Source organism: Oncorhynchus masou, chromosome 5, assembly GCF_036934945.1.
Source record: "Oncorhynchus masou masou isolate Uvic2021 chromosome 5, UVic_Omas_1.1, whole genome shotgun sequence".
Lineage (NCBI taxonomy): Eukaryota > Metazoa > Chordata > Actinopteri > Salmoniformes > Salmonidae > Oncorhynchus > Oncorhynchus masou.
Genome location: NC_088216.1, coordinates 20,498,790 through 20,519,583, shown reverse-complemented (window position 1 = coordinate 20,519,583; position 20,794 = coordinate 20,498,790). Strand labels below are relative to the sequence as shown.

Sequence of the window (20,794 nt, the reverse complement as noted above, 5' to 3'; positions counted from 1 at the left end):
TCCTCTCCTTCATCTACACTGATGAATCCACTGTTAAAGTGGATTTAACAAGTGACATCAATAAGGGATCATAGCATTCAACTGGATTCACCTGGTCAGTCTACTGTATGTAATGGAAAGAGCAGGTGTTCTTAATGTTTTGTACAGTCAACGTATAAGGGTCTGGATGTGTCAGGGTTGAATCCATTTAAATTGGAACCAGTCAATTCAGGAAGTGATTTCAATTTAAAATTCAGAAATGTAAAACCTTGTAAAATATATATCTTTCTAGTTTTTCATTTATTGAAAAGTCATTGAAAATAAATGCCCTTTATTCAATTATTTAAATGGAATTTCAGTTTACTTCCTGAATTTCAGATTACAATACTTCCCTGGTATGTGTCTGTCTGTCTGTCTGTCTGTCTGTGTGTGTGAATTAGTACTTCTTTGAAATCTCAATTAACCCCTGTATTCTTACACTCGCCTTATACCAGTCTTATACCAGTCTCATACCAGTCTTATAACACCTACCGTTCATGCCGTTATAGATGCTCCTGTGATGCGGTGACAGCTCTTCAGCGGTGGCCGGTCTCTTCTGTACCTCTCTCCCAGGGCTGCCGAACTTCATGTGGTCTGGACTCCCACTATACTGGTGCCTGTGAGTCTCTGGACTGCCCCCGGCTGACATCACACAGCCCTTCTCATGGTGCTGGTGCTCTGGCGTCCCCAACCCTAGATGTGCCTGTCTGGGCTCGGGGCTTCCACAGCAGCTACCGCCCCCGATGCTCCCCCTGTGGTGCCTCTGGTAGAGCTCCCCGGCGCTGCCGCCCTGACCCGACCCCAGGAGGTGCTGCTGTTTCTGGGAGAGAAGCAGGTCGGAGCCGTGGAGGTGGTGGTGCTTGGTGGATGGGTGCTGGGACTCGGGGCTCCGGCGTCCCACGTTGCGGCCGTACTTCTCGGGGCTGAGCCCCCGCATGGAACGGGCGCTATGGGTGTGGTCGGGCACCGAGATGGAGCCGCAGCGGGGCCGGCAGAGCTGGGGCATGGCGTAGGGATACTCCAGGCTGGTGCTACGGTGCCTGCCCTGGGGGTGAGGAGGTTCAGGGCTGGAGGGGATCTCACGTTCTCCACTCACACTGCCAGCCCGGGGCTTTTGGAGATGCTCCGGGCTCCCAGTTCCACCGCCCCCGAGGCTACCGGCGTGTGTAACCAGGTGGAGCTGCTTGTGGTGGGGGTGATCGGAGCTGTCGGCGCTCCCCGCGCTAGACGTACTACTCCCATCCCCCACGTCCCTCATCAACAACCCTGTCCCGGGGACCAGCAACAAACTACTCTGGCTATCGATAGAATTCCTACACCCTCCTGCCACCCCCACCACACAACCTCCCCCCCCTCCTCCTCCTACACCACCAACCCCCACCCCTCCACCACCTCCTCCTCCACCTTTCTCCTCATCGAGTAACAAACAGAGTTCTTTGAGATCCAGGTTCTCCCGGACCACCTCGTCCTGCCGCACCTCCAGCTCCTTGAGCTTCTGAAGGTACAACGTCACCTCCTTCCTCATGATGGAGGCGCTATAGCGCCCCAGTCGCTGCCACTCCCTGGACACCCGCTTGCCCTTCTGACGGTCGTCATCCAGGAAGCAACACAGGTCCCTCAGCTCCCGGTTGTCCTCCTGCAGTTTCTGGTTGATGTCCTGAGGAGAGGAGAGGGGATGAGAGGAGTGGAGAAAGAGAGGTAAGAAGTGTTCATTAGTGCTATTTTATTCATTCCCTCTTATCTAGGTCCTACTGGGGTAGAAATCTCTTATTTGAGGAAACCTCACTTTAATATCATGCCAATCAAAGACAGAGTCAAATAAAAATGAAAATCAGCTGCTCATAAACCTCTGTATCACATAAATATGGATGTGAAAATGTTGGATGTAAGAGTGGTAGAGGGCAAATAGGCCGTGAGTGAGCTGAGAGAGGGAGCCAGGGAGGGAGGGCAAAGCACCAGGCCAGAACATACCTCTCTCTCTCTCATTTGCAACATGATGGCATCTTTGCCTAAAGTTCTCCACCTCCCCTAATTATCCATAATAACATGCACCTCAGACCCTCCAGCACGTGTAGTTTAATTAGGTACCATGGTGCTTCGGGCTGGGCCTGTTGGGCCTGCTCTCTGAAGCAGCCAAGGATCCTTCCTCCATCACTATGTGCTTCATCTCAGTCGCTCCTATCTCATTTTAATGAATCCCAGAGTATCGGAGTAGGATGTTTAATCAAGTTTATGTAGCTTGGAGAAATAATAAGATATATACCAGGATTATTATTTCTAGTTACACTGCACCAAATATGATTTGGGAGAGAGATGTCTTATATTTGGGGAGTTTAATGAGTATTCTGGGTTAAATAGCTTTACTCTTGTAGTCTAGTAGAATTTTGTTGATGATATTCCAAGAGCAAGCATCAAGGTTGTGCCACAGGCCTACACACCAAAGCTCTCGCAAAGGAGATGAAGACTAAAGACAACAGGTGAGTGAGAGAGAAAGAGAGAAGAATGATGATGCTTGACATTCAGCCCAGATGCCCTCTCAATATGCTTTCTGGTGGAAGATGAAGGATGCACACACAAGTAGGCTCATGCACGCTCACAGATACATGCACAGGGAGAGGGAGAGAGATCTTGTCAAATGAAATGAACTTATATACATCCTGCCTTCATTTCATCATGTGGACAGCGGCGCCCTTTAAAGAACGCGCAAACTCAACCCCGAACACCCTCTTATGATGTGCGCGCTCAGGTGCGCCAGTGCGGCCTCCCCGCGGTTAACTATGATCTCATCTTTTTAGAAATGCCATGCGCGCCCATTCCTCACCTTCAGCCCTCTTATTTCGTTCAAGTGTAGCTGGAGGCTGCGATTGACCTCGCGGATCAGATTGCTGTGGTCCAGTATCACGCTCATTTTATCGGTTTCAGACCGCCGGAGCCGCCGCACCAAATCCTCTTTGGTCCACTTGAGAAGGTCCTCGTCCTGTATATTTGAGATGTCCTCCGCTGGACTTTCACTCTTTGTTATGGACAGCGAAAGCTGTGGCTGACTAGCTTTTTCCATCACTACGGTTCCGTTGTCGGGAATACCGGCGACAACAGGCTTGAAATACAACTCAGAGGGCACTGACAGTCAACCTCCGCTCGCATCAGCCGCACAAGTCAAACTGATCCGGAATTACCGTTCGAAATCAAATCGCATAGTTGCCTGACACTTCAGCCCCAAAATGCAACAGCTGAGGACGCCGCCGACTCCCTCGTCCAACAGTGAAATATAGCCGTAGAAAAGGCTACGTGCAGCTATCTAACATCCCGAAACCCCGGCATGGACTATTTTTTAGTTCATGCAAGTTTGCACCTGAATGCATCCACATTTAGTCTCTTCCGTCCTGAAGTGAAGGGAGCTTCGGCGGGTAGCGGGTTGCTGAAGCGCATCTCCCGCCTCTTGTAGCTGTACAGTCCAATACATAAGGGAGGAGGAACCGCTGTAGCATCGCCAGGCAAGTGCACTGCGCGTGAATAGAGGGAGAGAGCGTGACTGCAGTGACTAGCAGAACCTTCTCTCTCTCTCTCTCTCTCTCTCTCTCTCTCTCTCTCTCTCTCTCTCTCTCTCTCTCTCTCTCTCTCTCTCTCTCTCTCTCTCTCTCTCTCTCTCTCTCTCTCTCTCTCTCTCTCTCTCTCTCTCTCTCTCTCCATCCAAGTGTCTCCATCAAATGATGCGGGGTGATGGGTATGCTTTGGTACCCAGCGCCATCTACAGATCAAAAGCCATGGGCTACAGCAAGCATTTCGTCATCTTTTTTTATGGGCCTATCATAAATTCAAGACATCATTTCCCATGATCCTCGTGTGCGTGCTTGTATCTCACGTCATGGACACGAGGGCCGGAATATATAGTAACACGTCATTCTACTGAAGTAGAGGACCACCGGCTGGGAGTTGCCCCCTCAGGTTCTTCGCTCTCTCATTCTGTTTGCGCATCGGTATTTATCACCTAAATGCTGATCCGATTTATTACAGTATAATATTTATTTACCTTCGTCTGGATTTCCAACCGGATCTGTATAAAAGGTATGGTTCTCCGTCTGATCTGCCTGCATCAATTTGATGAAAAGTGTCTAGCTAGGCCATTCTGTTTGCGTTCGTCCAGAAAAAAAGCCGACTAAAACCTGGGTTAGTCCGTTAGCAAGGCTAGCCTAGTTAACATGTATCGTTAATATAACTTGCATGATCGTGTTTTATATCAAGTTTACATTAGAAACACTCTGGGAATTTGCTAAAATGCTAACTGACGTTAGCTAACGTTACCTAAGATTTCGATTTTTCTAGCTAACGTCAACTAGAACCTGTCGCTAACTAGCTTGTTTGCTGCTACTAGCATCCGCCTCCTTTCAGGAAGGCATCTCTACCAGGGACGAGATCCTAAAATGTGATTTGTGATACCGGTCTAACCATTTAACTACTACAACATGCTTGGAGTTAAATGTTCCCAAGATGATCATCATTTGGTTCCTAGTAATGGCCAGTAATAGCTAAGATGTGCCAGTATATAGCATAGCTAGAAGATACCGTTTTTAGTCTGTCCATGTAAGCACTCCGTTCTGTAATCAATGGATCGATGCTACTTCGAGTGAAGGGCCCCTTAGGCCAGCTGTCAATCACCTGGTAGAGCTGTTTGATGCAGAGGGTTCCCCTGAATGAGAGAGTGGAGAGGTGCTCGTTCATTTTGGTTCATATCTGAATTAGATAGCTGAAGTGAACTATTGTTTGGAACAGACAGTTCTGTCTTGATAAGTGTGTTAGAAGACCTTCAAGTGGTGGTGGTCTGTTCCATAACATTACATGGAGTTACATTACAAGGAAATGTTCCATAACATTCCATAACCCTGTGTTTTGTGCAATCATGTGACATGCCTGTTTTTTTAACCAAATTGCAGCTTTAATGCTTTTCCATTGAACTCAAAATGTCCCCTTTTCTTTTCATGTCAGACGTTCCAATGCCATCATCAGACAATCTAGATCAGATAAAACAATATATACAGGACTTCCAAAGCTATAGAAATCTAAGACATCTGGTTACTGCCGTTCATACCTACCGAGGCATATAAGCCCAAGTCTCACTCGTCACTGAAATGTTACGTAGTTGAAATAGGTGTGACCAACATTTATGTAGGATTCAAAATTAGCCCAGGGATTCTTAAGTATCAAAACGTGCCAAGCAGGTTTTGATGACGAACATCATCGTCATCCATATTCCACATAGGCCTCCACCTATGAACTTGGAACAAAGCCATGGAAAGATTGAAAAGTGAGTGTAGTTCACACAGAACTCCAGACTCAAACAGCTCTCGGAGAAGCTAAGACCGACTACCTGCCCTTAGCAAGAGCTAGTTTAGCTATCGGACTAACTTCTCTCCATATTTATTTATTTAACCTTTATTTAACCAGACAAGTTTATTAAGAATCTCTTCACTTTCTTTCCCATTGAAGTTGCCATGGCGACATACCAGGAGTTTATCCAGCAGAATGAGGATCGGGACGGCGTGCGTTTTAGCTGGAACCTGTGGCCCTCGAGCAGGCTGGAAGCTACCCGGCTGGTAGTGCCTGTCTCCTGCCTCTTCACCCCACTCAAGGAGAGGCCAGACCTGCCACCGGTGCAGTACGAACCAGTCCTCTGTAGCAGGGCCAACTGCAAGGCTGTACTAAACCCACTATGGTGAGTATTTGAGGAGTGGAGGTGAATGTTGTTGTTTTAGGCTGAGTGTTTTTAATTGTTGCTTGTTGACGTTTTTACAAGCACTTAGCTAAAAGCTAAACTATGTCCAACGACTTACATGGCATCTCTTTGTTTTCAACTTCAGCATTTTATTCTTCTGAGAACTTACGTCTCGGGTGAAGGGAAGAGTAGGAGAAGAAAGAGATCATCAACTAAGTTTTTAATATCTTTAGGAATGCTTAGGTGTAGCTATATCACTCAGGGAAAGCCTCAGGCTAGGTGACAGGTTTGTTTGACTGCTGTACACTGTATCCAAGTAGCTATGTCTTTCCCTTCCCCTTTGTAGCCAAGTTGACTACAGAGCCAAAATATGGGCGTGCAACTTCTGCTTCCAAAGAAACCCAGTGAGTACACCACAATGGTCTAAACTGAGCTGTCGGACCAAACACTATTCCACCATAGAATATTCGAGGCGCATAATGTACCATTTAGACCAATAATAATAATAATAATAATAATAATAATAATAGTAGTCATATCTGTAGGCGGACTACATACATTCCTGTGTTTATACTAGTCATATTCCACAAAAGAACACAGCTGGTGGTAGTAGGAATATCTTTAAAGTGGCCTGTCTACATTCCTTTAGCAGTTGAAGCTAACCACTTGTCCTTCGCAGTTCCCCCCGTCATACGCCGGCATATCGGACGTAAACCAGCCGGCTGAGCTCATGCCACAGTTCTCAACCATTGAGTACATAGTGCAGGTAAACACATACAGTTCTACATGGAGATCACTGAACTCTGAACTTTGCACGTAGACGCTATGTTCTGTACACGCGCCTGGCTTTGTAGTTGTACGTCTCAACCCACAGAATTGCTTCATCAAATATGAATGTTTCTTTAATCCTCAAGTTGAGTTACCAGCCACAAAGAATGTACTGGAAAATGTGCACACCACATGACATTACCATCACTTTTAAGTTGATCATTTCTTTAGACATTCTTTGTCTTTGCTGTTTATTGTAATGGACGTTGTCAATTTACAAAGTGACATCGGGTTACAAAAGTCACCTGACCGCAAAGTGTATCACGTCATGTGACACCATCCCAAGAACTCAAAATACTGCAACATAGAAAAACCATGTCAACTCAACTAAAGACCCCAGCACTTTGTTTCTGTGAAATAACATCTCCAATCCCGTCTCTGCCACCAATATAGCGCGGCCCCCCGAACCCCCTCATCTTCCTGTACGTGGTGGACACGTGTCTGGAGGAGGAGGACCTGCAGGCCCTGAAGGAGTCCCTGCAGATGTCCCTGTCCCTGCTGCCCCCCAACGCCCTGGTCGGCCTCATCACCTTCGGACGCATGGTGCAGGTCCACGAGCTGAGCTGCGAGGGCATTGCAAAGAGCTACGTGTTCAGAGGAACCAAGGAGCTTTCCTCCAAACAGATCCAGGTCAGTCAGTAACTGTTACATACGGGAAGGCAAGTAAGTCTTGAAAATGTATTCATTAGTTTTGGGAAAAGATCTGGATTAGTTGTACTAAGATTACTGTAATATGACGACAACCGCGGGCCGCATTAAATCTTTCACGGACCGCGTTTGGCCCGAGGGCCGTATGTTTGAGGCCTCTGATCTAGGTCAAAGTCTGCTAGAATAGGATCTTTGTTGTGGTCGTTTGTCATATGATCATGTCTAGGTATCAATTGGAAATTAAATGACAATAAAACAGTAGAATGGGGACAGGATACAGGTCAAAGACAGCCAGGTGTCACAGGATAGAATAAGAAGATATGATTGGCTCTTTGGGATGGTTCTGAATGACTAATAATGGGTCTATGCCACTGCAGGGGTAGTGTTTCATACAGATTAAAAGCCCTAGGGTCCTACCACCCAGAAACAGTGTTAGTCCTATACAGCCGACAGGGAACATTCCCCTTAGTCTGTCATGTAATATTCAAAAACATTGTCAGAGGTACTTTGAAATACAGTGATGTATATGATATTGTGTACAGTCAGAGCGTTAAGCCTATATAGAATACAGTCAAGAGACTGGTCAGGCCAAGATAAACTCTTAGGCTGCCATGCAATATTCCACAATACCATTGTTGAAAGTCCATGAGAACTCATAGCTCTCTTTCTCTCTTTCAGGAGATGCTAGGCCTGATGAACCCATCGGCATCTGGGCCTCAGGGTCGTCCCGTGGCCCCTCAGGATCCAGCCGTCACCTGTCGGTTCCTGCAGCCGGTCCATAAGGTAGACATGAACCTGACAGACCTGTTGGGAGAGTTGCAGAGAGATCCCTGGCCTGTACCACAGGGGAAGAGACCACTGCGGTCTACTGGAATAGCACTGTCAATCGCCGTGGGCCTGCTGGAGGTAATAACAGTTACATAAGCGTGCATACACACATACACACACACACACTTACACACACACACACTATGTACACATTTTGTGCGGTGTACCAATAACCTGATTCTATGTCGTCAACCTAGACAACTACCCTTCAAAACTAAACTGAACCTTACCCTCTCTGACATATCACAGGTTTCAACTAACTTTTGACAAACTTCCTCTCTCTCTCTCTCTCACACAAACTGACACTATCTCTTCAGTTAGGTCTGCCAATAGTACCACTCGTACTTTCTGAGGTCAAAGGTCAGCTTCTTTCTTTTTGCCTTATTTCTCTCTCTCTCTCCACTATACTCTCTTCAGTAACACAACTAACATGCTGTAGGTACATGTTAGAACAGCTGTGTTCCCTGCTGTCCGGTCCTCTGGTGCTGATGTCTACTGATAATGTCATGATTAGAGAGAAACATCTGAAGTCTTAACTTCATCCATTCTGATGGTTCTAACGATGAACTTCCCCTTGAGGTGCTGTTTGGAAACCGGGTCCTGGTCTGTATGGTTACTTAATAGGAATGAGTTTCTTGAAGGAATATAGGTAGTTTGGTGAATCCTTACGGTGCCTGAGGGTGCATTTGCATACAATTTCACAGTCAAATCACTTGGGATGACACTGTAATGGGGAAATAATTTAGTGAAGAGTAAATAACACAATGCTTAGCGTATGTTTTCCCTTCATGTAGTGTTTCTGTTTGGGACAGTCATTTGTGTACGGGTTGGCGGTCAATAGACTTGATAGTGAATGTTCTGGATCGTTGTCATATCTGTTGATGGTGATGCCAGACTGGAGGTACAAGGACACAGGACACTGATTGTTAATGTGTTCTGTGACACTGTGATTCTGTAGCGGCTGAGGTTGTGACTTCCTCCAAGCCTCTCAGCGGGTTTTTACAGAACATTGGTGCTGTGAAATGGGTTACAGAAAGACAATTTCTCTGCTTCTGTTCTGGAGGTGTCTCCCTGTTCCATCTTATAAAACCGATGGGATTTACATTGCTGCCGTTATTGTTCACCTGGAGATTCCCAATACATTCAGTTATATCATACTACAGTTAAATCAGACTCCAATAACCTAATGGCAGCTTCTGTGTTGGCAGTCTGTCAGAAATGGCATATTTATGGTTGAATTAATCAAATAAATAAATCAAATCTTGACCATAGCCACCGTCTTTCCACCCCCAGGGTACGTTTCCCAACACAGGGGCCCGTGTGATGATGTTCATGGGCGGACCCCCCACCCAGGGCCCTGGAATGGTGGTGGGAGACGAACTCAAGACCCCCATCCGCTCCTGGCATGACATCACCAAGGACAACGCACGGCATCTGAAGAAAGCCACCAAGGTCAGTCCAAGAAGCGCAGAATGGATAGCGCAGAATGGATAGCGCAGAATGGATAGCGCAGAATGGATAGCGCAGAACGGATAGCGCAGAACGGATAGCGCAGAACGGATAGCGCAGAACGGATAGCGCAGAACGGATAGCGCAGAATGGAAGTTTTATTGTCCATGTTGTATATGGACACTGTGAAAAAGAGAGCTTGTATGTGGGTTGGTTATCTTGTAAAAGTTGTTTTGTCGCTGTTTGTCCTTAGTGGGCTAGTTTTTAGAGTTAAAGCTGGAATCCTTAATTGGTGGAAATGCCGCGTCCTTTTGCGATATTACAACAACAACAGTTGTTACTGGAAACAAACGCATATTTTTCTCGGATGTCATTGCACGCACGATAGAACACAATACGTTCACAGGAGGTTGGTGGCACCTTAATTGGGGAGGACAGGCTCGTGGTAATGGCTGGAACTTTATAGGTAGAATGGTATCAGATACATCAACAAATGGTTTCCATGTGTTTGATGCTCTTCCCTTCTCTCTATTCCAGACATTATTATGAGCCGTCCTCCCCTTTGCAGCCTCCACTGGTGCAATTTTGCAAAAACTAATAACAATGGTGTTGGGGTGGCTAGTGGCACTGTTTCCCTCCACTGCGGATTCCATCTTTAAGACTACGCTAGTTTTTAGAGCTAAGATGGCTGAAACAACTTAAGAGATTTTTGTCTTAATGTAGTTTAGCTTAATTATTTTCTTTCACTCATGTCAAGCTCTCACTGTGTGTCAAATATTTCGCTCAAGTTTGCGCTCTCTTCTCTCTCCATACCTCTTCTGTTGAGGTATGTTCATGGACACCGATGCTCCAAAGAGTTCTCAAGGTGCTTCCCAGCACTGTTTGTATATGTTGCAAACGGTTCCCTTGTTTTGTTTTATTCAGTACTACGACGCCTTGGCGAACCGTGCGGCAGTGAACGGCCACAGTATTGACATCTACGCCTGTGCCTTGGATCAGACCGGACTTCTAGAGATGAAATGTTTATCCAACCTCACTGGGTTAGTACCAGTCTCAGACGACCTACAACTGACTTGTATCCTGTCTTCACCTGATTCCCCTAGTTGTGCTGAATACCTCATATGTCCCTGGGGATTTGAGAACTGTCTACTGAAGCTTTTATTTGATCTGAATAAGAAATACCTTTTGTACAATTCCTCTACATTCGATAGAATGACTTTTCCAGAGACTTCATCCTCACTAGCTCATTGACTTTTCGTTTTGTATTTGTATTCGAATTATGCTGCTGAATATTCATGTTTTTTTTCCTCCCGGTTTCCGTCCTGTCAGAGGTCACATAGCGATGGGCGACTCCTTCAACACCTCTCTGTTCAAGCAGACCTTCCAGAGGGTGTTCAGTAAGGACCACAACGGAGAGTTCCGCATGGCCTTCGGAGGCACGCTGGAAGTCAGCACGTCCAGGGAGCTGAAGGTATCGGGGGCCATCGGGCCCTGTGTCTCCCTCAACGCTAAGGGACCGTGTATATCAGAGAACGTGAGTCTTTCAGGCCCATACAGAATCCAAATAGGGTTTAAAAAATATTTTAAAAATCCAGAAACGGTCCCAAAATTCCCAGATTTTCAGGAATGTTTTGCGGAATTGTTCAACCTTTTATTCTAATAGCATTTTCCCCTCTGGAAGTGAATTGGGAAGCTGTTTTTCATTGACTTCAATGGCCCTTTGTCTCTGTTACAGGAGGTCGGTGTTGGAGGAACAACGCAGTGGAAAATCTGCAGTCTCAGTCCCTCCACTACGTTGGTCTTATACTTCGAGGTCGTCAATCAGGTGAACACACTTCCCTTTGATCAAACACCTCAGTGGTTACTTAGGACGTGTTTTTTAGTATTCAAACAACAGGATGTTTAGCAATATTAAATGTACTCCTATCCTAACTATTGTAGTTATTTTTCTCTGTGCAGCACAACGCCCCAATCCCTCAGGGTGGTAGAGGAGCGGTCCAGTTTGTCACCCAGTACCAACACTCCAACACCCAGAGGAGGATCAGGGTTACCACCGTCGCCAGGAAGTAAGTCTTCTCTCTCGCTTTGAAACAGGAAACAGGAAGTGGGTTTGCAGAACTGCTACATCGTTCTTGACTGAAGTGTGACTGAACTGACAGCCCGTACAGTATATATATGCAAGACTGCATTTTGGCCACGTCGCATTTCTCACATTGTCTTTAAGCAGTGAGTTACCACAAAGTCAATATTGGCTGTACAAATGAGGATGTTGACATTCGCCCTATCCTGTTAAATGACTGGAAGTGGACGTGCAGCCTACATTTGTGCTTACGCACACGTGCGTCAGTCTCGCCCTGCCCCTAACCTGTCCACTCCCTCTCTCTCCCTCCATCCAGTTGGGCCGACGCCCAGTCCCAGATCCAGCACATCGAGTCGTCCTTCGACCAGGAGGCGTCGGCAGTCATCATGGCCAGGCTGGGCGTGTTCAGGGCCGAGTCGGAAGAGGGGCCGGACGTCCTGCGCTGGCTGGACAGACAGCTCATTCGCCTGGTGAGTGACAGCTAGGCTGACCAATGTGTGACAGGCTTTGTAATGTCATTGGGCATTGGTCCCACCTTGGCTATTCCAAGAGAGTAGCCTGTTGTTCTTCACATAGCTGAATGTATGTAGGAATTGTGGGTGATTGTGGATAGAAGAATCCTTGTATTCTTGTGTCTCCTTGTTCTTATTCATTGTAGAAGAATGTAGAAAGGAGTTGTCTGGAATGTGAAGCAGTATGACGCGAATACTAATTCGTTGACAGTTTAAATCCCTCTGACGTTTCGGAAGTTGTGATGTATACCTAAACTAAAGTAACAGCACTTGACTGAAGTCCTAAGGTATGTGTTGATGCCTTAGTTCAAGACACTGACGTTTGTCTTGTCTCCTTGGTTACAGTGTCAGAAATTCGGTCAGTTCAACAAAGATGACCCCACCTCCTTCAAGCTCTCAGGAGTCCCTCTCACTCTACCCACAGGTAAGACTGACACCTAGTGGTACACTCTGGAACTATGAGCTATTTAATGAGAGCCCTTCAATTACAAGTCCTTCTAATAGAGTAGAACTGGAATAGATTTGACTAGCTCGTCGAGATCTGAATTATTACTTTGAGTATATACATGCTTACCTCTAACTTTAGCAAAAAATAATATTTATGTCAAATGGGATATATGTACATGAACAAGTAGTCAACGGCTGTATCCTAACACCACCCAGCACAGAAGCAGAGAAATCGGTGTAATTGGCCTTGTCTGACAACTTAACACCAGCCAGAGGCTTGTATGACGTTGAAACAAAAGGCAGTGACTTTGTCAGTTGCTACAGAATCACACAATAGTGTGTCCTTGTACCTCCAGTCTGGAGTCAATCATTGTCAACAGACAGGAGTTTAATCCATAACACACAGCACTGTGTCTAGTGGCCATCAACCTGAGTGTCACAAACAGAACACTGAAAAATCATGTTTATTACAGAAATGGAAAAAATATAAATATTCTAAACATTGTGTTAATCACTCTAAACTGAACATTAACTTTATTCATCTTGAATATTCCCATTGCACAGATAATCACAACTCATAACTTCCACTTAGATTAGTTGACCTCGGTGGGATATGTACAGGAACATTTGATGATGCTCGAAGCAATATCCCAAATATAAAAAAAATATATATATATATATATAAAAAAATGTTTTTTTAAGCATATTTCATTATAATCGTTAGAATAATGTCTCTGTCCTCCCTCTAGTTTATGTTCCACCTGCGGCGGTCGCCGTTCCTGCAGGTGTTCAACAACAGCCCAGATGAGTGTTCCTACTACAGACACCACTTTGTCTGCCAGAACCTGACCCAGTCTCTCATCATGATCCAGCCTATCCTGTACTCTTACTCGTTCCATGGACCACCAGAGGTCAGACTCCTACCAAATACTATGGACACACTCTCTATATAGTGTACTAGATGGCGCCAAAAGACATGGTCGGCTCCTAGGAAACTTTGCATTATTTAAAAAATATAAATATTTAAAAAATGTTATTTCTTACTGACATTTCTTAATTTTAATTTTCAGCATTCGTGTGTATTGTTAGGTATTACTGCACTGTTGGAGCAAGAAACATAAGCATTTCGCTGCACCTGCAGTAACATCTGCAAAATGTGTATGCGGCCAATCAAATATTGAATTTAATTCTAATCAACTTTCTTAGTTATTTGTTTTCCAATCTACTCTGATGTTATAAAACCAGTCTATATATTAGATAATTAGGTCACATTTCCCTAAGGGCAAATTAGTTTAGTCAAATATTCACATGCTCAATGAGTTCCACACTACCTTTCTCTGTAAAATAAAACTAAAAATGGATGTGAGACTTATCCTGTCCCGTCTGTCTGTTCTACAGCCTGTTCTCCTGGACAGTGGCAGTATTCTCCCAGACAGGATCCTCCTCATGGACACCTTCTTCCAGCTGGTCATCTACCACGGAGAGGTGAGAGGTCACGCTGTGATCTAATGCTAGTTATTAGTAGCTGGAACACCATTACTGTGCTGTAATAATAATTATTATTATTTCCTAGCATCTCAAACTGAACATCATCATGTAGAGCATAAACAACAATGTAAATCTCTATCAATATTACAACAAGAAACAAGATGTGTGTGTACCTGCCTGATGTGATGGGTTTGAAGAAATGGGATACATATTAGTAGATTCACTATGTCCTATAATTTTCTAGTCTCAACATGTTAGAGATTTCTCACAAACGACAAAAAAGAGATTAGCTGGCACAACTAACACAAACACACAACATCCTACCATGACAATAACCCTGGCCTATACAACTAACACCAACACACAACATCCTACCATGACTATAACCCTGATGTATCTCTCTCTCTCCACCAGACCATCGCCCAGTGGCGTAAGGCGGGTTACCAGGAGCAGCCGGAGTACGAGAACTTCAAGCATCTACTGGTAGCACCTGTGGATGACGCCCAGGAGATCCTGCAGACCCGCTTCCCCATGCCCCGGTACATCGACACCGAGCACGGAGGCTCCCAGGCCCGCTTCCTCCTGTCCAAGGTCAACCCCTCCCAGACACACAACAACCTCTACTCCTGGGGACAGGTAATACAATGTTCATTCATTCTTCAAAACGTAAACTGAGAACCAGTTTTTATGTACAATAACAGCTGTGGACTTGATTTGGAAATAGGTTTCATCATGGATAGTCAATTGTATTTTTCTTAAAAGAATTCTAGTCTTACAAGTGGTAGAGCTTCATGTACCACCGTCTCTCTCCATTCTGCTGGCCATTTTGTATCTGATCCAACTGACGGAAGCTTTACTCTAGTGTTTTCACCATACTCATCACATTTCTGTCTCTTCTCATAGGAGACCGGAGCCCCCATCCTCACAGACGACGTCAGTCTACAGGTGTTCATGGACCACTTGAAGAAGCTGGCCGTGTCGAGCGCCACTTAAATTCCCAGTCCCGGGACCCAAGTGATCGCCTCGTGACCAGACCGATATGCCCACCGTTCTATTTCACTTCACGATAAGTCTGGTTTACGAGGCTTCCAAAGTGAAGGACGTGAAAGGAGAGAGGGATGAGAAGGAAAGAGAGACGTTCCTGTATGAATACAGGGACCTGGTAACCTTTCCTTTCCCCACCTATGACGATTTCAAATCCTCTAAGTTATTATCATTCCTGCTTTAAGTTTCCGGAATTTTTCTTCCCTAAAATTCTGATTGACATGAACTTCTCCCCCACACTGGAAAAGCCTTACTGCACCTCAGTTGTAGCCTGGTCCCAGATCAGTTTTTCATGCCTTGACAATGACCGTAGGAGTTGGCTTATACAGCACAAACAGATCTGGGACCAGGCATCCTCAGATATTTATCACAGTTCTTACATTCCATCTCACCTTTTATAATAATAATTTGGCTAATGATTTAGAATTGGTTCACTTGTTTGTTTGTCTGTCTGTGGTAAGACATGAAGCTACTGTAGTAGTTTGGTAAATGATTGCTGCTCGAGACGCTTTAAATATTTTTATGTTCTTGATAACGTCCTATAGTTTATTTTTTTCTATTAAATTTCCCCTAAATAATGATTCATTTAAATAATGTTCTGATTGACAGTTTAATCTATCCTCATAGTGCTACTGTTTTCCTTTTGAATACAGAAAGACTGGAAGTTCAATAAAATGTTGTTATTGTATTAAACAAAACCTATTTTCTAACACATCCTTTACATAGTCTAGTCAACTGACTACGTTTTCCACATATCCGTTTTCGCACCATCTGGCATTTTGTACTACTTACCCCGAAACCCCTCATCACTGTTCTTTCACTCGCCTACTCTAGTCTTCCTGATGTTAACACTTGTACTTACTGTAAAAAAAGGGAACGTAATTGATTGATTTTGTCTGACTGATTTGTTTCGTAATGCTATGCATATAAAGTGCCAAGACAACCTTATTCACCAGCTATGTATTTTATGTTTCCCTCATTATTGTTTTTGTATGGGTTTCTGTCATATAAATGTGTCAAATAGATCAGCAATACCAGACAATCATTCATCCTTCCATTTCTCTGGTCTGTGTAGACGGACACCATATTCAAAAAAAAAAAAGTATGACTTTAGAATTAGAATAGTAGCATTCTGGAACTTCGAGGGTTTATAACATGGCCCCTCTATGGTGAGAATATACTCATTCACACAGATAAGCTAGGGGTCAAAGGGCAGCTGTCTGGTTCATGTTGTAGCTGACCCCTGATTCCTGTATCGACTCTGTTACCTGGTATCCGTTCTTAATGATCTGGCTAGTTCGTCTCATCCTCATTTTGTATTTATTTATTTTATACTTTTTTAAATTTAACTAGGCAAGTTAAGAACAAATTCTTATTTACAATGACGGCCTACCCCTGCCACCCAATGGGAATCCCAATCGCAGCCAGATGTGAGAGAGCCTGGATTCAAACCAGGGACCGTAGTGACGCCTCTTGCAGTAAGATGCAGTGCTTTAGACTGCTGCGCCACTCGGGAGCCTGGTCATTTACTTCAAAGGGACTTGATCAAATCAGTCGCTTCACTGGACAGTGAGCAATATGGATCTACATTCAATATTGGAAAAATAACTAGCACAAAAACATTTTTTTTTAAAACAGCAATTTCCACTCTCACACCCAATGTCCCACAGCACATTAAAACCCCATACACAATCCAATCAAAACACAACTGATCACCGATAACGATGAGAGTCTATAGGGAGGAGGTCAGAAACCTGGTCGTGTGGTGCCAGGACAACAACCTCTCCCTCAACGTGATCAAAGGAGATGATTGTGGACTACAGAAAATGGAGGACTGAGTACGCCCCCATTCTCATTGACGGGGCTGTAGTGGAACAGGTTGAGAGCTTCAAGTTCCTTGTTGTCCCCAACAAACTAGCATGGTCCAAACACACTAAGACAGTTGTGAAGAGGGCATGACAAAGCCTATCCCCCCTCAGGAAACTAAAAAGATTTGGCATGGGTCCTCAGATCCTCCAGAAGGTTCTACAGCTGCACCATCGAGAGCATCCTAACTGGTTGCATCACTGCCTGGTATGGCAACTGCTCGGCCTCCGACCGCAAGGCACTACAGAGGGTAGTGCGTACGGCCCAGTACAACACTGGGGCCAAGCTTCCTGCCATCCAGGACCTCTATCAGGCGGTGTCAGAGGAAGGCCCTAAAAATTGTCAAAGACTCCAGCCACCCTAGTCATAGACTTTTCTCTCTGCTACCGCACTGCAAGCGGTACTGGAGCGCCAAGTAGAGGTCCAAGAGGCTTCTTAAACAGCTTCTACCCCCAAGCCATAAGACTCCTGAAGGGCTACACAGACCCCTCTTTTATGCTGCTGCTACCCTCTGTTTAAAATCAATCCATAGTTAACTCTATCTACATGTACATATTACCTCAACTAACCGGTGCCTCCGCACATTGACTCTGTACTGGTACCACCCAGCATACCACTGCTGGCTTGCTTCTGAAGCTAAGCAGGGTTGGTCCTGGTCAGTTCCTGGGTGGGAGATCAGATGCTGCTGGAAGTGGTGTTGGAGGGCCAGTAGGAGGCACTCTTTCCTCTGGTCTAAAAATGAATAAATGCCCCAGGGCACACTGCCCTGTGTAGGGTGCCGTCTTTCGGATGGGACGTTAAGTGGGTGTCCTGACTCTCTGAGGTCATTAAAGATCCCATGGCACTTATTGTAAGAGTAGGGGCGTTAACCCCGGTGTCCTGGCTAAATTCTCAATCTGGCCCTCAAACCATCACGGTCACCTAATAATCCCCAGTTTACAATTGGCTCATTCATCCCCCTCCTCTCCCCTGTAACTATTCCCCAGGTCGTTGCTGCAAATGAGAACGTGTTCTCAGTCAATTTACCTGGTAAAATAACGGATAAATAAAAAATAGCAACGCTTGTTATTTTACTGCTGCTGTTGAATTATTTGTTACTTTTATTTTCAATTTTTTTTCTTAACATCTTAAAGCATTGTTGGTTAGGGGCTTGTAACTAAGCATTTCACTGTAAGTTCTACACCTGTTGTATTTGGCGCATGTGACAAATACAACTTGATTTGAACTCAACAATCAGCCTGTGACAAACGAACACTGCTCTAGAAGCTGATTCTAAAGCGCCCTGCACACCCAGTCAGACAGTTTGATTTCGAGGGTCTGGAAAGTGCAGATTATACTAATCCTTAGTCTCTATCTGTTGAGAGACTAATTCTCCTCCATCTATCAGCTTCAAACGGAAGTCACCAGCATCCAAACACAAGTGAAGTCCCATGTTTATGGCTGTGAACCAAAGGGCAATCTATTCCCTATGTCACGCACTGCTTTTGACCAGGGCCCATAGGGCTATGTAGGGAACAGGGTGCCATTTGGGATACATCTCATGTCCGTGCTTACGATGTTGCTCCTCTAACCTCTTTGGAAACACATGTGCTTTAAAAATAACGGCAGGGCTGGTGGATCCAAAAGATGTCATGCAATGTCATGATCTCTATGCAGTAATCCGCTTGTCATAGACACTCCTGCATAACATAACGGCCACCGCTTAAGCTCTTTTGTATGTGTGTGTGTGTGTGTGTCCATTTGTTGGGCTATAAATTGCATGGGTATTTAACGTGAGGTCTCAGGGTTGACAGCTGTTGACATGGATTGAGCATTACTCAACCGAATCATCATATTTCACTGCCTGATCTCCCCTGCGTCAATGTATCCATTTTGCAGTATATTTAAGCTTTGCATGTGTTGATGATTGATATTTGCGTGTCTAGGACATTTTGACCCTTTCTATCTTTATTGAAAATGTGTATCAAAGCTTAGAGCCAAACCTGTAAGAAAGCATTTTTGTCTTGTTATATGTGCAGTTTATTTGACCTCAATGGAAATATGAATCCATCCTGACACGTACAATTGGCCAATACATGTTCCATTTCAACGTATGTCCCTAACATGTTATGTAAGCAGAATGCATGGAATATGGGTTATACAACAAGGGGAGTAGGGTGACTGATGGGATGGAATACTAACCAAATCAGTTCTGTATGGAATGAATGACGAGTGCTTTGAACCAGTGGGCGTGGCTAGGACCTACAGTACCTACTGAATATAGGCTATGTACAAACCTGTCACTGACTGTCTAAACATTTACTCCACCACAGGAGGTTGGTGGCACCTTAATTGGGGAGGACGGGCTCATGGTAAAAGCTGGAGTGGAATAGTATCAAATATATTGAACACGTGGTTTCCAGGTGTTTGATGACATTCCATTTGCTCTTTCAGCCATTATGAGCTGTCCTCCTCTCAGCAACCTCCTGTGTACTCCGCCCTAACCCCAATCCACGTTTCCTTCCATTTGTCTGTCTGTTACAACTACTGTAAAGAGTCTATAATACCAAGCTAAGCCTTTTGAAATGTTGAAATAATGCCCCATGAGTACTGCAATCTAGATATCTCCCTCTGTCGTCAGTGGTGATGCTTCATGATCACAAATGTATCAGAAGAACTGTTGTGTCCCACCAACCTCACACACACACACACACACATTTTGGGTGAAGTATCCTGGCTTTCTGTTGTAGCTTATCCAATCGGAGTCTCATGTAAGCGTGCTGTCTCTCAAGCGTAGTAATGAGAAGAGCCGCTGTGCCACTGCCTCTACCAAACCCAGTATCCCAGATTATTGGGAAAACAAAATTGCTTATTGAACATTTGTGACAGGCACACGAAAAAAAGGAAGGAAGGAAGGAGGATGCATTATGACGAAAGAAAATCAAGTAATACACACATTGGACTTTTTCATGTCCAATAAGTAATTTGTGTCTATTTCACAATATGCTGTGATGGTATGTTGGCTTTTACACAGTCAGAGGGGAGAGGGAGATCGAGTGAGACGTTTGAGTGATTACCCAATTGCTGTCGATGTGGCCCTTCAATTAGAACAGAGCCCTCTTTGCAGAACATTATGGACTTTATGGCACCACGTAACTCGTTGACGTCTTCATGGGAACACTGAACAATGGCTATCTAGATAGTCTTTATGATAGGCTTGTCTTGTATGTTGTTTAGACTTGATCGTTTTGTCATTGCCAATGGAATAGTCCCAAAAGTGCTAATCCTACCCATCTGGCACTCCACCCCAGACAGGCACAGTCAAACAGTCCAAGTACTGTTCTGAAATATAAGAAATACTATTGATCCTATTCCCAGTCTGATGCTATGGTTTGATTATTGCTCACACAAAATGAAATATGCTATCAATGAACTGTAATCTCATCATCTCTGAGAGAGGGAAAAAAATAGAGAGAGGGAGAGAGAGAGCGGCTCATCACAGATTGAAGGCGAGCATCACCGATACAAATCCCACAGATTTTGTGCGAACAAGCTCTTCAAATCTTTTGACGTGACAATCCTTCACCGAATGGATGAGGGTCATTTCAGGGCGCTTCGTGTGAAAATGATCTAATGGCTAACGACTCGAACAGATGATAATGGTGGATTGAAGCTAAATTCAAACTCAGATTTTGCCGTCCCTCAAATCGGGTAGGGAGAGTAATTTCAATTCAACGGGTTGGAGTGCCAAATTATGTATTTTATTGCCGACATGTTGCACATCAGCTGAAACTTATTTTCGGTGGAGTTTGACCAGTTTTTCATTACCTGTTTTGATTCATATTGGATGGATGTTGAGTGGGTGAGTTATCTATTAAGTGCAGATATCTATGGACA

General features: G+C 44.7%; 1 protein-coding gene and 1 pseudogene across 2 annotated transcripts in view; one reads left to right on the top strand and one right to left on the bottom strand.

Moving 5' to 3' along the window:
* LOC135536577 (coiled-coil domain-containing protein 85A-like) overlaps positions 1-3,569 on the bottom strand; it is a 36,243-nt gene extending 32,674 nt beyond the window's left edge. For both annotated transcript variants that reach the window (XM_064962873.1, XM_064962878.1), the window contains exons 1-2: positions 2,840-3,569; positions 511-1,675 (exon numbers count right to left, since the gene is read on the bottom strand). In XM_064962873.1, coding sequence (XP_064818945.1) covers positions 511-1,675; positions 2,840-3,076 — 1,402 coding nt within the window. In that variant the 5' untranslated portion in view covers positions 3,077-3,569. The remainder of the gene's footprint in view (positions 1-510; positions 1,676-2,839) is intronic.
* A 329-nt stretch (positions 3,570-3,898) lies between these two features.
* LOC135536567 (protein transport protein Sec23A-like) lies at positions 3,899-16,007 on the top strand (annotated as a pseudogene).
* Positions 16,008-20,794: the final 4,787 nt, after the last annotated feature.